An 18,741-nucleotide genomic window follows, 5' to 3' on the forward strand; every position below is an offset into this window, starting at 1 on the left:
TTGTATAATCTCCCATTTACATAGGGATATGATTGCCTATGGAATTTACATTTGTTATCTCGGGTAATAAATGTGTAATAAAATCTGACCATTAATTAGCGCATAAGGGATCTCTGAGTCTCTTGGGATCCTTCATTGTGTGTCATGAATAGGCTTCCACGAGCTGAACACTTCCCTCGAGCTGGATGTCAATGAGCTAACGAAACTTGACACGGGCCAAGTTCAGAGTATCTAGAAGCCGATCTAGCCATCATGCACCTCGAACTAGGTTATTGGCTCAAGAGGTGACTTGGAAATTATTTGGTTGTCATACGACCAAGTTTAACTCGAACTGATCACACCAGAGTTAGCTAGATGTTCTACCTGTTCGCTTTCTCCATGCGCTTATCTGCCAGCTGTACCTCGTGCTAAGTGATTCAGTTCGTATTTATTTTGAGGTACAACACTCTTCAATCCTCAAATGTTTGAAAATCTCCTCCAAGGAAATCTCCTCAATCTTATGGAGGATTTTCTTTCTATTTCCCCTCCAAGATGGAGGCAACTTGGTTATAATGGCACCAACAAGGAATTGTTTCGGTAATACAATCTTTAGGGTAAAAAGTTTGTTCACAATAATTTATAATTCAAGAATTTGGGGGAGAATGGGTTTCTATTTAGGCCCAAGCTTGTCTTCACAAAGCGGTTGTTGTAGTGTAATAAGGGTGGTCGTGTCCAAAGAAAGATAACTTAAGCAAAAGATGATTAGTAGAACTTAAACAAAAAAAAGTAAAGAAAAATTGTTGGTGGTTTTTGAGAAATGTTGATTGTAAAATTAAGTAAATCAAATTGGTAGAAAAATCAATAACAAAAGTGATAAGGTTTCAAGAATCACCTGTATGCTTAGCTCATTTATTTGGGTTTTAATTCACACACATAACACAACTAAATTGTTCACTTCCCAACAATTTAATTGGAAGATTAAACTTGAAGAGCATATATCAATAAAATGTATATGAGTAATCAAAATTCTCATCTTAAGATCATAGAAAATAAACTTATGAAAAATCTAAGAATGACAATATACTTTGTTGGCAATAATGAAATAAAAGATTAATCATAAAATTATAATATCATTATTTTAATTATATTCACATAAAAAAAAACATGACTATTTCTATATAATACCAAAAAGATAAATTTATTGATGTAGAGATAGAGACAAGTATAAGAAGAGATAATACTCAAATTTATAAACTTTAAGCACTTAGTGAATCAAAACACAAATAAATTTAGTTTACATATAAGATCACCTCTTCAGGGCTGGCCTTAAGGTTTATTGGACCCTAGGCAAAAAAAAAAAAAAAAATTTAGGGCCCTTTTAATAAGAAAGTATTGCAAAAGTTAACAAAGCATTATATTTTAGCTTGTATTTTAAAAAATTTTAGCTCTTGGGCTAAGGGGGCCCTAGGCATGGACCTAGCCTGCCTTAGCCTAGGACTGACCCTGGCTCTTCCCTTACTTATACAATTAGCATAGATAACTAAATATTCTCATAATAATTAAAATATATATATGAGAAGAATAAACAAAATGAAACTAAAATTGACTATGGATTTGCTAAGGAATTGATGATATGATGATGAACGTTTTTGTTGGCTGGGATTGTTATAGTGGTACTGCTATTGAAGGAAGGATATTACTGGTTTGGAAAACTAGTTTTGTGTCTGTTGCTGTTCTTCAGGAGAGTGAGCAATTTGTTCATTGTCGTGTTAAGGTTATGGGCAAAGCTCAAGAATTTTTCCTGACTTTTGTTTATGGGAGGAATACGATTGAGGAAAGAAAAGAATTATGGCAGTCTTTGGCTTTGGTGGTGTTCCCAATGCAACCTTGGCTCCTGGCACTTGATTTCAATGTCGTTTTTTTATTATGATGATCAAATTGGAGGTCGTAAAGTTACTGATTTGGAAATGGAAGATGCTCGACAGTGGAGAGCTTTTGGTATGGCAGATGAGTTGAGAATAGTTGGTTCCCATTACACTTGGTCAAATAAGCAAGAGGATGGGGCTAGAATCATCTCCAAATTGGACTGGGTTTTCAAAAATGAAGCTTGGGTTGAACTTTTCCCTAATACTGACGCCTTAACTAATCGGGATGTCCTCTCAGATCATTGCTACTGCATTATAAAATCCCTGAATGTTAATGTATCAGGAGTTAAACCTTTTAGATTTTATAACATGTGGGCAGAGCATTCTGAGTTCAGAGATACAGTGCTGAAGGATTGGTCCAAGCCGATTCAAGCTTCTGGTTTAGTGCGAGTGATGAGGAAATTGGATAGACTCAAACATGTTCTTCATAAATTTAATAAAGTGGAGGTTGGTGATGTCCAACACATGTACTCTTTAGCTAAAGATAATTACCAACAAGCTCAGCTTCGTCTTCAACAGAATCTTCATCTAGCTGAGTTCCAACATGTTGTAAAAGCTGCTTGTCTGGAATTTGCTTTTCAATCCAAGATTTATGAAAGCTTTCTAAGGCAAAGGAGTAAGATAACTTGGCTTCGATTTGGAGATGAAAACACATCCTACTTTCACGCCAGTCTAAAGAAGAGGAAAGTTGAAAATAGAATTACTTCATTCATGGATGATCAAGTTCAGCTCATTGATAATTATGAAGATGTCGTTGCTCATTTTATCAATCATTTTAAAAGATTAATGGGAAATCCTAGCTTGGCCTCTACTCAAGTCTAGAGGGACTATTTGATACATGGATAAACTTTGAGCCTTGATCAGCAACTTGGCTTAATAAAACTATTTACCAAGAAGGATGTGAAGATGGCCTTATTCAGCATCCATCCAATTAAAAGTCCAAGCCCCGATGAATATGGTTCAGGCTTCTTCAAAGTCATGTGGAAATATATAGGGGAGGAAATTGTTGATGCAATTTTGAGGTTTTTTTTTTATCAAGGTGAGATCCCTACAGAAATGAACAACACTATCCTCTCCCTAATTCCTAAAGATGAGACACCCTCCAGAGCTGTGGATTTCAGGGCGATAGCTTGTTGTAATACTCTTTACAAGCACATTTCAAAAGTGCTATGCTCGAGATTGGCTAATGTGCTTTTGGTGTTAATCAATCAGAATCAAGGAGCGTTTATCAAGAATCGTTCATTAGCCCATAACATTCTCATTTTCCAAGACCTCGTTAAAGGGTACAATAGGAAAAGTGCTTCTCCTTGGTGTGTGATGAAGATAGATCTCACTAAGGCTTACAACACCATTGATTGGTGTTTCTTTGAGGATCTTCTGAAAGCTTACTGTTTTCCCAGCAGGTTTATCCATTGGATTATGGTGTGTTTGAAGGGCACTTCCTACTCTCTTATGATGAATGGCAGGGTGCAAGGGAATTTTATTGGGAGGAAAGGACTAAGACAAGGAGATCCTATCTCCCCCTTTCTGTTTGTGTTAGTTATAGAATATCTCACTAGGCTCCTTATTCAAGCCTCTCACAACAGGGATTATAGATTTCACCCTTTATGCAAAAGGCTGAAATTGGTTAATCTTTGTTTTGTGGATGACCTTGTGATTTTTTGCAAAGGGTCTCTACGATCTGTTCAAATCCTTCAAGAAGGCTTTCAAAAATTTAGTCAAGTTTCTGGTCTAACAGCTAACATGGCTAAATCTCACATGTACTTTGGAGGCTTGAAAAATGAGGATAAGAATAGCATTTTGGACTGTTTAAAAATTGAAAAGGGTACTTTTCCTTTAAAGTATCTTGGTGTCCCTCTCCGGCCTACACAATGGAAGGTTGGTGACTGTGGATCGATTATTAAAAAGATAAATCTTCGTCTTCACACTTGGTCTAGTCGTCACCTCTCGTTTGCCGGAAGAGCTCAGCTGGTTCATTCTGTCCTCTTAGGCCTCTGTTGCTATTGGATGAGCATATTCCTTCTCCCTCAAAGTGTTACAAAAGAAATTGGTAGGCTTTGTATGATTTTTTTATGGGGTGAGAGAGGAAATAGATGCAAGCTTCACTTCACATCTTGGGATCAGGTTTGTTTACTGAAAAGTTTTGGAGGTGTTGGGTTCAAGGAAGGTTCTAAATGGAATAAAGGCTTGTTAGCTAAGTATGTTTGGGCGGTTTCTTCCAAACAAGACCTGCTTTAGGTTAAATGGATTGATGATATTTACCTCAAATGGCAGAATTTTTAGGAGTACAATTTAAAGATTGATGTAAGTTGGCATTGGAGGAAGTTGGCTAATTTGAGATCTTACTTGTCCTTAGCTGATTTGGAGGCTTTGGTTACTAAAGGGAAGCTCAATCTAGGTTCTCTTTATAATCGTCTGTTGTAGTGGAAAAATGTCATTTATGCTAATGTTGTGTGGTGTAAACTCTCAATTCCAAAACATATATTTATTATGTAGCAGTTAGTCCAATGCCATCTGCTTACACAGGACAAGCTACTGCATTGTCATGTTAGAGTATACTCTAACATTTGCCCTGTTTGTGAGATTGAGTTGGAGACTCATGCCTACTTATTTTTTGACTGCACTTTTTCTCAACAAGTTCTGAACCGGGTTAGATATTGGCTTGGAGCTGCCATTTGACCTTCCAAATACTCTAAGTGGCTTACTTGGATGGACACGAGACCCAAAGGGCTGCTGCAAAAAAATTACATATCCAAACTTATGAACAAAGAATCCTTATTTATAGAATTTTTGGGACACAATTGTAACACAAAATAATAATGAGAATTGAAATAAAAAAGCTAAAAACGTTTATAAAGTAAATAGACATAACACATATTTTGAACTGAAATAAAAGGAGTTGAATGGCTGGAAGCCTAGAACATGCATTTCAATTTTCAGCAATTTGCTTAGTCAATACTCGCCACGTGTCGCCCTTGGATTAGAGAAAGGACAAATAATTGGGACCCATACTCTTTATTAATTCAGTAGAATGGATCATTGATTTCAGCTGGAGAGAAAGGTGGTGGGCGTGTCTTTACTCCGTGGGCTTGGATTGGGCCTTGAGATGGGCTTACTTCTTTGGAAACTTACTACTATACACAATACGATAAAAAATTCAAGAAATACAGTGAATTAAAGTATGAGGATTTTTCATAAATATGGAATTTATACAACTACTGTGTAAATATATGGCCAATTAACTTTATCAAATTTTTATTAGAAAAATTAAACTAAAATTAGAAAATTTATGGGAAAACACATTTGACTAATCAATATACGTAAACCTACATTAATAAAAATAGAAGAAATTACATTTTATATGAGATTTTTAATAGTGTGCAAAAATATGACTTTTTTTCAAAAAAAAAAAAAAATTATGGCTTTTTTTTTAGAATTTTCACTTTTATGGGTTTATTTTCCCATTTTTGTATAAAAGTTAGTTTATGCCATAGTTTTACTCTTAATCAAATTTTATTAATTTGGAATGGTATGTTTGTAATTTGATTATTATTTTTTTTAGCTTATTTGTTTTTTTATATTGTTTTTTTATATTGTTTTTATATTATTGATTTTATATTAAATTTTTCTTTGGTTGTTTTGCAAATTTTTTTTTGTAATATGAATTGTTTTTAAAATTATTTTTTATTTATTATAAACATTTTTTTCCTGTTTTTTTAGATTGTACGTTTCTTTTTTCAAATCCTGGGTAATGTAACTAGTTACTTGATTGATCTTTAACAATTATGTAAAAAAAATCCTAAAGCTAGGTTAAATAGCATGTACCAGGAGGGGTAACCAGTTATCCTGAGAGGAGTAACTTTCTGCTATAAGAGGGGTAACCAGTTACCATAAGAGGGGTGGCGAGTTACTCATATTAAATATGAAAAGAAACATCAAATTTGGAAGAAAAAGATGAAGAACACTTCATTAAAAAATGAATAATAAGTAACTATGATTTTAGTAATATAGGTAACCAGTTACCATAAAGAACACATAAATATACATACACCAGAACGTGAAGGTAATCAGTTACCCCCAGAAATATACACACAAAGAATGTGAAGGTAACCAGTTACCCATTCACGTTTTCATATTTTTATTAGTTTTCTTTCCAAATTTTGGTATTTCTATAAGTGTTACAGTAACAAAAAAATGCTGAAAAAATTGATGAAAAAAAAATTACAATAATAAAAGATCATAACTAAAAAAATAGTAAAATAATTATGTAATATTAAAATATATGTGTGAAAAAAATGAAAAAAAAAAACGAAAATAGAATGAGAAAAGAATAAGTACAAAAATGAATAAAAAAACAAAAGAAATGATCAAGGAATAAAAAACCGATGAATAAATAAAAATAACAAGAAGAAGAAAAGAATAATGGAAAAATGAAAAGAAAAAAAATATATGAATGAAAAAATTGGTAGAAAAAAATTAAATAAAAAAGAAAAAAAAAGCTCATATGTGTGAAAAAAGAAAAAAAAATGGACGGAGAAAATAATAAATACAAAAATGAAGAAAAATTGAAGGAAAAAAAATGAAAAAAAAAAAAAGAACAAAAAGAGGAAAGAAAATTGAAAAAATATGAACAAAAAAAATAAAACAATACAAATGAAAGAAAAAAAAATAAATGAATACAAATGAGAAGAAGAAGAAGAATGGAAAAATTGAAAGAAAAAAAGGATGAAGGAAAAAATTGGTAGAAAAAAAAAAGAAAAAGGGAAAAATTGAAGAAAAAATAATTGAAAAATAATCAAAAATGAAGAAAAAAATAAAATTACCTTCAAAATCAAAGAAAACATAACTATGAAAAAAAATGTGGCATTTTCATATCTTAGTTAGCTACTAATTGTATTTCTCATACTTTAATTTTTTCTTTAATAAATTTTCCTGTACAAATTAAGAAAAGTATAATTACCATATATTTGCATATTGATGGTATAAAAGCTATATTTTTTAAAAATTCCCATAAAAATACGGTAAAGAAAACAATGGCAAAATTGGAAATATTGTTCTGATTAACTCCACAAAAATTCTCCCAAAAAATTGATTGACCAAACCAAAATTTTCCACTTTCGATCAATCCTCAAGCATCTGACCACTCTCCGACCGCTTGCACAAGAGCAACTTGAAGCTTCTTAACAAGTCCAACAACTCTCTGATCACTTCCAATGAACTCTGCAGCAAATTCTTGAAGATTCAAGAACAACTTGAAACTTCAAAACAACGTTCGAAAACTCTCCGACCACCTGCACTAGAGAAAAAGCTAATCAACTCAGTTTAAAAAATCATCAATCACAGATCAAAACCACATCTCCCATCTGTTCAATCTCTGGAAAACATTATGAATGGTTGAAATCTACTCAAATTTCCAACCAACAACAACTCAAGAAAGCAAAAAATAACAGAGAAAAATGAAAATATACCAAAAATTAGATAAGCTAGTGCAAGTATCCAGAGTAGTCAACTCCATATACTATATCACTAATTTTTAAAAGAAAATCTAATCATCAACGCAAAAACAAAATGTAAGAAAGTTAGTATAAAAAAAAATTATTATTAAAATTTTGTAAAAGCATGCTTTACATTTATATAAAATGAATATATATAATTTGTTATGAATAAAGAAAAAGAACTAGAAATGAATATTTGCATTTTGTATTTTGAATAGAAATATTTTCATTCCAGCAAAATGAATAACTATTTAAAAAAAACCAGTAAGAAAAAGGTAACCAGTTACCTTGTCAACTGGCACCATACTAACTCCTTAATTGTTGCCAAAATTTGCATAAATGGACAATACTATTTTATTGGTTCAATTTGGAGGCAAACAGAACATTCACAAAAGTCTCTACAACAACAAAGAATGAATTGAGGCATGATATTATTTCAAAAATGAAGTATGAGGTATGCAACTTAACTTATTCTTACTATTTTTTAATCTCTCAGTGGATGGTAACCAATTACCTTACGTAACAGCAAAAAAAAATTAAGTTACACAGAAGGATAACTAATTATTTTCAATGTTAATTCTAGTTAAAATGTTTATTATATTATTCTATTTCAAGACAAGACTATTTTCGGGTCTTGCCTTTTAACCCAATAGAATACCAAGTTTGTGATGAAAATGGTATGAATTTCACAGTAAATATACACAATAGAACATGTACCTGCAATAGGTTTCAAGAAGATGAAATGTCTTGTGGGCATGCAGTAGCTGTAATTGCATAGAGAAACTTGGGAGTATATGAAAACTGTGCGAGTTTCTATAAAACATAAACGTTGAAAGCATTGTATCAATAAAATGTTCATCATTTGCCCCATAAAGATGAATGGAATCTCTCACAACACTTGGAGCCTCCAAAGACAACAATCCTTTTAGGAAAACCAATAAAGAAAAGAATAAGATCAAGAATGGAACCAAAAGTAATAATCACCCGTGGAAAATGTGGGCAACCAGGAATGCTCCAATTGAGAAGCCAAACAAGCAGAAAAAGCAAAAGATAGCTTCATATTTTACATTAAAACAAACTTATTATAGCTTTATTCATTAAATGAGTGACTTTCATATTCATCAATTGTTATTGAGTATTTTAATAAGTCTGTTTCGTATTTAAACACATTGATTGATTACACAAACTTATAAATTCCTTTCAAACTAATTTCTTGAGTTGTTTACATCTTATTTACCAATGTCACCATCAACATAAATATGTCAGCAAAGGAAGTAACTGGTTACTGAAAACATGAAAGGAATCAAGCATGAAGGTAACCAGTTATCTAAAAAATATCAGCAAAACAACAATATAGGGAACTGGTTACCCTGATATAACAATACAAGCCAAATAGTTCACTATAACAATCTAAAATCCAAAAAAAATTAAATATTTACTTTCGTCTATCACAAACTCTCATATATATAATTTCAAAGTTAATTTGCTTTAGAAAATCCAAAAAAACAAAATAAGAAAGAAAGAAAAAAAATAAAAAACAAAAGAGCAAAACATACACATGAGCATGATAAAAATTGAAATAACCACATTTTTTGTTGATCTGCTGCCTTTAAAGACATTCTTAAAATATAATATTAACTTAATAAACTGGTTAATTTACTTAAATAATACAAACCTAGAGGGAAAAAAATATAAAAAATACTTAAGTAACCAGTTACCCTCGTTATATTAGCAAAGAAACAGCTTGGGTACCTGGTTACCCTTAAAATAATTCTTGCCCCAATTACACATGGAAAATTAGTTAAACAACCCATATGGGAACTAGTTATCCTCAAATAATTCCATAAAACAAAGGAAAAAAAACAAAAACAATTAGAAAACTAGCTACCTGATTTAAAGTGTTATATACAATATATATTAATAACTAAATTAAAAAAACAACAAACATAGAGGGAAAAAAAATCTAAAAAAAAATTAAGTAATTAGTTACCCTCGGTATATTAGCAAAGAAACAGCCTGGGTACCTAGTTACCCTCAAAATAATTCTTCCACCCAAATATACCTAGAAAATTAGTTAAACAACCCATATGGGAACTGGTTACCCTCAAATAATTTCATAAAACTAATGAAAAAAAATATAAAACTAGCTACATGCTTTAAAGTGTTATATACAATATAAATTAATAATTGAATTAAAAAAACAACAAACATAGGGCTCAAAACTCTAAAAAATACTTAAGGAACCAATTACCCTCTGTATATTAGCAAAGAAATAGCTTGGGTACCTAGTTACCCTCAAAATAATTCTTGCCGTCAACTACATCAGAAAATTAGCTAAACAACCCATCTGGCATCTGGGAATTTGTTACCCTTAGATAATTCCATAAAACAAAGGGAAAAAAAATCAAATAAAAAACTAGCAACCTGCTTTAAAGTGTTATATACAATAAATATTAATAATTGAATTTAAAAAACAAGGAACAAAAAATTAAAAATAATATAACAAATGAACTAACAAAAGGTTATACTGACATATAAATATATATATATATATAATGACCTTAAGAATCCAAATGTCTTACATAAGCAAAAATTTTAAATAGGTAATTGTAAAACTATAAATTGTCCCATCATTTAACAACTGTTATAGCAAAATAAAAAACAAAAGAAACATAACATCACTAAAAATCCTATGCATCAATCTTCATCCTCTTCTGCCTCCTCTCCAAAAGCCTTTCATTGAACCCATTGCTAGTTATGTAGCCCTCAAGTTCTTTCTTCTTTCCATGAAAGTACAAGCTAACAACAATGTCATCGCGAATGAGATGAACATCAATATGTTTACGCATCTCATTTTCCTTCCCAAGTATTATTTTCTCAGTAAAATAAGTATAAAATACCCCACAATCATTGCACAATGGAAACAAACAAAAAAAAGAACAACTAAGAACATATAACAAAATAAAACAAATAAAAGAAAAAAAATCAGACAAACAAACAAACTAACCAATCAATCTGTTGAGGAATGCTTCTAGCAATGGTCAACTTCAAAGCATCATTCTGTGTCACATCATAAGGACTAACATCAATATTTATATCTTAACGATAATGAAAACCAATATTATTCGATAGAAGAGGAATCAAAACAACAAATGCTTCAACAACAGGTAAAGTTTGGTTTTCATGCTTTGCACTAGACATTGAATCGTACACCTTAAGTGATCTCTGCTGGATATCAAAGTGCAATACAATCCAGTGCATAAGAGCCTTCACATTAACAGACATAACGAAATTATCAAGAAAATTCCAATGAGTTGCACATAACATGGATTGCCCCTTCATTATCTTCAAAGCAACACAACTGTCATCTACTTTAAATGCACCACTACCATTTTTTTTTTTAAAATCTTCACACATAAAAACTATGTTTTGGTCAAAACAATTGTCAGTGGTGGATACTCTTATTTTCAAACCTTTACCCAATGTAACATTTCTCCTCATGTAATACATCATCACATCAATATACTGCATAATAAAAAAAAGATGCTTATAAGATAATATATATAAAGAAACCAATCAACTATAACAAGCAAGAAAATTTTATTACTCAAGGGTAATTGGTTACCATCATCAACAAAACACAGTTACACAACTTAGGTAACCAGTTACCCAATGAACTACAACATAGCAAACATTCAGGCAATTGGTTATCCAATAATATCAACTAAATGGGTGTCTATAAAGCCGCAAAAAATATAAAAAAAAACACAATAAAATAAAAGTAGACACCATAAAGTATCGGTTACTTAACATTAAAATAACACATTGAAATTCCATATTTTATAATTACCAACTTATTATTTAATTAATCGATTAATTAAATGCGGAATAATTAAGTTGGTACTGAAACAGATATTCTGTAGCTACAGACCAGGGTTCTGTAACTACATACCAGAAAACCAGAAAAGAACTAAAGTGCAGAAAATACAAACACACAAGGTTTTTATACGTGGTATCAGCAATCCTTGCAGATTGCTACTAGTCTACGGGGTCACGCCCAGAGATAAGATTCATTAGTAAGATCTCAAAAATACAAAATTTTTAACTTATGCATAAATAGACTCCCTCTTATTATATTCTGCAAGCTTTATGTATTCCACCTTGACAAATGAACCTTGCTGAACCTTCAAGAATACAAACTCCCTTCGATCTGCTTGAAGTGTGCTTGCTTCCTCCCGAAGCAAGACTTGAACCATCTTCTTTCGAAGGCTTGAAGAACCTTCTCCCAAAGGTTTGCACTTTGTTCTCCTCCTTTGTAGAACTGTTTGAAGAATCAAAACAATTACAAGGACACTGAAAAACAGAGTTAGAGTCTAACTCACTCACCTCTACAAAACAAAGACTCTCTTTTACAATAAGAATGAAATAAAAAAAGAGGTAATTAAAACCTAGCAGCCAATATGAGTATTTATAGTCATTATACTCATATTGGGAAGCTAATACATGGTCTAAACTGACCTAAGCCCATAAGGAAACTTTCCTAAAATAATTCTTCAATTTGACAGGATTTCCTGATTCTGTAGTTACAGAATCGTGAGCTATATATGGTAACAATCCATCCTTTGATGTAAGAATCAAGGCTTCCCTTTTATAACCTCATCATGCAATAAAACTCAATTATATGGTCAGATACAATGAGGCAATCGACTGGAAAAAGACAACGCAAAAAGATTTGTTTTTATAATAATAAAGCCACACTATTTTTGGCAAACTTTCCTAATATAGAAAAGTTTGTCATCAATTATGCATTTATTATTTAAGACATATATCAACAATATATATTTATATACAGCCGAATATAATAAGAAAATACAAAATATTTTTTTCAAATTAAATATGCCAAAAATAGAATTAACAATCTCCCCCTTTGGCACTTTGATTGACAAAATATTTTGAAGAAAACAAACAAGGATGAATCTGCAAACAAAGTGTTAGAACAAAAAATGAGAGTATAAAAATACTCCCCTTCCATGAAAGCTTACTAACACATATAACAAAAAACATGATAACTTTTTAAACGGAAAAAGTTCAACGAAACCACAAACAAACAACTCCCCCTGAAAATAGGGTCTAGAGTTGTAATCCAAAAAATAAATACTACTCCTCGTTTTTGTCTATCAAAGGAGCCAAAAATCACAATAGACAATAAAAAATGACATTAAAGTTCAACATAAACATAAAAAACAATACAAACATAAACATTCATTCAACCAGCCATCCTAGTCACTTTAAAAGTACTTCATGATGCTTTCCATCCTCCTTAGAAGCTGTCCTTGACCATTCTCCATCCTTTCCAAACAAAATTGATTTCTGCCAGTTCTGCAGGTGCAGAAGTTGAAGTTGTGGCAGCAGGTGAAGCATCTGGTACTCCAGGAGAAGCAGAACGACCCGATTTCTTGGAAGACTTTCCTTGAGAAGGTTTTTCTGAGATTTTGAATGTCTTACCAACAGTAGGAGGCTCAATTGATTCATTGTCAAGAATCAATTCCCTTTGATCAGATAAGATCTTATAAATCAAATTGGGAAACACAAGGTTAAGTTTGGGCTTTTTACCCTTTCTAAAAGACATAATTTGTTCCCAAATAAGATCAGCCAAATCAACTTGAGCACCAGTAGTGATTTTGTATAATAGAAAGGCAAGGTCATTAGAACCATTTAACAAATTGGAGCAAGGGAACCAATTGGACAAGGCAAACCTCATAAGCACTGCATGTTGATAAGTGAGTTGAGAGATGTTCATAGCATCGGTGAGCTCGACATCCTTGTCTCCAGTGAGTTCAGAAAATACTTCATGACGATCAAACATGACATCAGATGGCTCCACCTTGATTGGTAATTGAAGAGCTTCAACCACATCATTCACTGTAAAGGAATACCAGTAACCACGCACATACACTTACCAAACATGAAGGAGTTTTAATCTAGGCACTCATCGATGATGTTGGCATAGAATTCCTTCACAACTCGATCCACATTGCCAGCAAAACCAATCAAAGAGTCCATCCACTGCCTTTCTTTTAACAAACTAACAACTCCAAACGGCTTATGAGCAACCACATTATAATTCTTTTCAACAATAAAGTTTCTTGCCTCATAAAATTTCATATCTCTCTTATGATCATTATAGCAATAGTAATGTGAATGAGGTTTGAACTTTTCAAGAGAGATACCAAATGGTCTTTTCCTTTTCAGAGGAGGAGCAGACTTTGGAGGAGCCCAGGGACGTTTTCCTTTGCTTTTGTCTTGAGCAGTAGGTTTCGAAACAGCAGCAATAGGTTCTGTAACAGCAGGTTCCTCTTCTGGTGCAGCATTTTCAGAACCAAAATTTCCCAAAGATTGTTCTTTTTCTTGAAATTCTGCACTAGGATCAGACTCAGCCTCTGATTCTTGTTCCAAATTCTCAGTTTCTTCTTCTAAATCAGATTCTGAAGAAGATGCAGAAGGGGGTGATTTTTGAAATTTTTCGCCCGAGAAGAAGAACCAACTTCCTTGACTTTGGGAACACCATGGGGATGAAGCACCTCAGTTTGCTTCTAAGTGGAGGTCCGAGAATGTGTTCGAGAACTCACCATTGCCACAGGAACAATGGCCCTTTCAGAGTTTGTACTTGATGAACCACCCTTTTAAGAAGAACAAGACTTGGACAAAGATTTTTCAGATGAAAGAATTTCATCATGACCACTGAGACCAGGGGTGGTCGAGGCGATTGGAGAAGCTATCACAGGTGGGGAATTCAGAGTGAATGTCTTCTTTCTTGCCTGGGTTTTTGATTTCCTAGAATGTTTTGCATGAGCAGGAACCTGCGCTGGAGCTGCGGTCGCTGGAGCAGGAGGAGCAGTCGGAGGAAAAGTTGGGACAGGCAGGGAACCACGAATAGGCCTCTTCGAACCACCTCAGGCATTCTTGGTTTTTCCCATTTAAAAGCTTGAAACTTTGAAAACCCTAGAGAGGAGCTCACAGACGCTGAGAGAAAATTAAGAGGGAAAAAAAACTAAAGAGAGTGTGAGTGAGAGGATTAGATCGTGGGTTGGGGTAAATATAAAGAGAAGGAATAGAAAGGGAAAGTGGGAAGTTACCTAAACTAATTTTCAATTAATGCAACAACTCCCACAATATCAGAAAATAAAGAAAATCTTTCCTTACCTTTGACTTACCCGAAAAGGAATAAAAAAGGGAAACAAACATTATAATTTTGCAATTAAATCAATAGTTTCCAAAAAATACCAATCCCATGAAAATAGGACACCCCAAATCAAATAAAATGAAAAAATAATTAAAAAATAAATGACCAGCCGAAAAATAATGCCCCCCCCCCCCCCCCCCCTCGCAATTTTAATGATTTTTGCATTTTTTTGTTATTAGAAAAAAAACGAAAACGAAAAAATAATAAAGACAAAACACCAATAAACACAAGAAAAACAACCAACACTTTAGAGAAATTTTTTTTGTCTAATAATAGAATTAAAACAAGACAAAGAAACAAATATTTTCAGTTAAGCTCAACATGAAAATCTATCACAAATTATTATTTTTAAAAAAAACAAAATAAATCAAACCTTGATATTTTTGCCAACAATATGAAACACCATGTCTGCTTTGCCTTTGTTCCTGATGAAAAAATCCAACTCGAAAGAATGCACATATATTATTTTACCAAGCTAATTTCTTATTGCAATAAGACCATACAAGTTACACATGAAAGGAATTTACTCAGTCACCAAAAATATTTTAAGAAATTCAATCAATATGTAACAGCTTTTTAAAACCATTTTTTTAAATTTTGATTCAATTGTTTTTTTTTTCTCGAAAAAATGTGTCAAGCATTTGTGTGTGAAAGTGTAAGCAGGGAACATTGCCCAATTTGTCAAATAGACTTTTTCTGAGTATTTGTAACCAAAGGAGACGATGTCACACTACCTCAATGGTAGCGTATCCTCTACATAACTCCCAATTACATAGTACCAACTTACTCAGTGACGACTTTCACACATTGAGATAGGTAGCTCTATTCTTCCAATGGAGCTTGAATACACTTTTTTTTTTTTAAATGGTAGCACACACATAACACTGATTGAATGACCCAAATATTTCTAGGAGGAGTGAAAATCTTTTCTTGAACTAAACCTATATGAAAACATTGCACCAAAAAATTAGCAATAAAAATATTAATCGGCAATTCTCTTGAGTTTGAAACTTTCTTCTGGAACAAAAACAAAAACAACAACATTATGTATATCAAGTCAAAGCAAAATATCAAGAACCATAAAAAACACAAAATTAAATGGTACAAACCCCCAAGGATTTCCTTAGAGAAATAAAGCGGACTGAATCAAGAGATTTAGTAAAAATATATGCTATTTGTTTGCTTGTTTCAACATATTCCAAGACAAGAATTTTATTTTCTACAAGCTCTCTAATAAAGTGATGACGAATGTCTATGTGCTTAGTGCGAGAGTGATGAACATGATTTTTTGAAATATTTATAGCACTAGTGTTATCTCAGAAAATGGTTAAAGTTTTCAAATCAAACTCATAATCTTCCATCATTTGTTTCATCCATAACAATTGGGTACAATAGCTACCCGCAACAATGTACTCAGCCTCTACAGTTGACAGAGAGATGCAATTTTTCTTCTTACTGTGCCATGAAACGAGATTGTTTCCAAGATAGAAGCATCCACCACTAGTACTTTTTCTATCATTTGCATTTCCTGCACAATCAACATCACTAAAGCACACCAAATTAGAGTTAGTGTCTTTTGAAAACCAAATCCCAAAATCAACAGTGCTATTGACATAGCGAATGATTCTTTTCACAACAGAAATATGAGATTCCATGGGATTTCCCTGATAACGAGCACAAACACCAACACTATAACAGATATCAGGATGACTAGCAGTAAGATAAAGTAAACTACCAATCATGCTTCTGTACAAAGTAGGATCTACCTTCACTCCTTGTTCATCTTTGGATAATTTCAAAGTTGTGCTCATAGGAGTATTAGTATGTTTGGCGTTTTCAAGCCCAAACTTCTTCACCAAGTTTTTTGCATACTTACTTTGTGAAACAAATGTGTCATCATCAGATTGTTTCACCTGAAGATCCAAAAAATAGGTGAGTTCACCTACCATGCCCATTTAAAATTCTTGTTGCATTTGTTGGACAAATACCTGCACTTCAGAGTTAGAAGTAGATCCAAACACAATATCATCAACATATATTTGAGCAACAATAACATCAGATTTAATGTTTTTGATAAACAGTGTTTTATCTACATTTCCTCTTCTATAACCATGAGAGATTAAAAACTCAGTTAGACATTCATACCAAGCACGAGGGACTTGTTTCAAACCATATAATGCCTTGTCTAACCTATAAACATGATCAGGAAAATGTGGGTCCTCAAATCCTTTGGGTTCCTCAACAAAAGCTTCTTCTTTCAAAAAAACCATTCAAAAAAGCAGATTTAACATCCATTTGGTACAATTTAAAACCAATAATACAAGCAATGGAAATAAGTAACCTGATGGACTCAAGCCTTGCTACTGGAGCAAAAGTTTCATCAAAATCAATACCCTCAACTTTAGTATAACCTTGGGCAACCAATCTTGCCTTGTTTCGAATGATGGTACCAAACTCATCACTTTTGTTTTTGAAAATCCATTTTGTTCCTATGACATTAGCACAAGTCGGTCTAGGAACAAGTATCCATACTTTATTGCGAATGAATTGATCCAGCTCTTCTTGCATTGCCCGAATCCATGCTTCATCCATCAAGGCTTCCTTCACATTTTTAGGCTCTAAAGAAGAGACAAAACACACAAATTGAATTAAATTAGCATACCTTCTTCTAGTAACCATGCTCTCATCCATGTTCCCAAGTATGAGATCGGTAGGATGATTCTTCTTGACTCTGGAGGATGGTTGTAATGCCCCAAATTTCCTAATAAGGTTTAGGACCTTGATTAAGAGGCCGGGAGGGCCATAATTGATTTATTATGGTATTTAATGATTATATGCATGTTTACGTGAATTATATTATTATATGATGGTGGATGCATGCATATGGGTTCACATTTTAATTATGAGGGCATTTTGGTAATTTGGCCGCTGTGGGCGTAATTGTGTATTTTGGGTGCATGGTCGTGATTAATTAATATAGCCACATTATAAGGTGGATTGGTTCGAGCTATTCGGCATGAGACGATCATGAGATGTAAGTGTTCGGTTTAGTCATAACGGGTTTAAGTTCGGGGCTCGGGGTGAGTCTCGGGGTCATTTTGATGACTAGAACATCATCGGGAATAAAAGGGTAATGAGATATGATTTATTGGTATTTGAGAATATTGAGAATAGCGGGAATTGGAGAGCGTTAATTATAATTAACGAGATAGGCGGGAAATGACGGTTTTACCCTCGGAAGCCTTTAGAGGGATTTATTTGGCTTAGGGGCATTATGGTCTTTTGACCTTAAGGATTTATATCAGCCTTTGAGTTTTAGAAGGCTGTGGAAAACAGAACAAAACAGAGCCCCATCCTCATCTCTTCCTTTCTCTCCCGTATAAGCTTTTCCCTTCATTCTTTCTTTGAATTTTGAGAGCCCAAATTGAGGAGTTAAGCTAGGAGATCAAAGGTGGAAGCTAGGGAACTTGTTTCAGCCATCAAAGGGGATTCAAAATTGAGTTTGAGGTAAGTTCTAACCATTAGTTTCTGGGTTGCACTCTGTTTTTCTTTTAGTTTTTCAGCCTATGATCTCTTGATGGTAGTTTGGATTTATGGAGGTTTTGATTGAAGCTTAGCATGGGTTTTGATGAGGGTGAGTTGTAGGTAATGTTTAGAGGTTGAATTGAGTGTTTGGAGGAGATTTGGAGCTAGTTTTAAGGCTTGGTTCCAAGGGAAAACGCAGGGGAGGTTTGCTGGTGCGTACTGAGTTTTTGGCTGAACAGGGTAATGAGCCACGACATGGTTGTGGTGCGCCGCGGCTCATGGCGTCTGGCAGAGAGGGTTGCCTCTGTCTGGGGGGTGCGCCGCGGCACAGCTAGGGCGGGCTGCGGCCCTTAGTGGCTTTTTGGCCAGAATGGTGTTTTTAGCTTGGGGATTCAAGCCTTAGGCCTCGGGGTTGAACCTAGTATCCGGTTGAGTAATGTTTGATGTCTCGGAGGCTAGGTTTTGGTTTGGGAACTTATGTTGATCATTTTTATTAATGGTATCCTATATTTGGTTATGACTAGGTGACCGCTAAAGGACTAAAAGTTGATCATTCTCAAGGGTCGTTCTGTAA

General features: G+C 33.4%; 1 protein-coding gene across 1 annotated transcript; it reads left to right on the plus strand.

Annotated features, from left to right (window-relative positions):
* Positions 1 to 1,889: 1,889 nt before the first annotated feature.
* Positions 1,890 to 2,726, plus strand: LOC133816324 (uncharacterized). The gene has a single exon (XM_062248878.1). It carries the CDS (start codon positions 1,890 to 1,892, stop codon positions 2,724 to 2,726), a length of 837 nt encoding a protein of 278 aa, XP_062104862.1.
* The last annotated feature ends 16,015 nt before the right edge of the window (positions 2,727 to 18,741 follow it).

This window comes from Humulus lupulus, chromosome 1 (genome assembly GCF_963169125.1).
Source record: "Humulus lupulus chromosome 1, drHumLupu1.1, whole genome shotgun sequence".
Classification (NCBI taxonomy): Eukaryota; Viridiplantae; Streptophyta; class Magnoliopsida; order Rosales; family Cannabaceae; genus Humulus; species Humulus lupulus.

Coding starts and splice junctions, on each gene's coding strand:
- LOC133816324 (XM_062248878.1), top strand. CDS start 1,890: ATGTCGTTTTTTTATTATGATGATCAAATTGGAGGTCGTAAAGTTACT.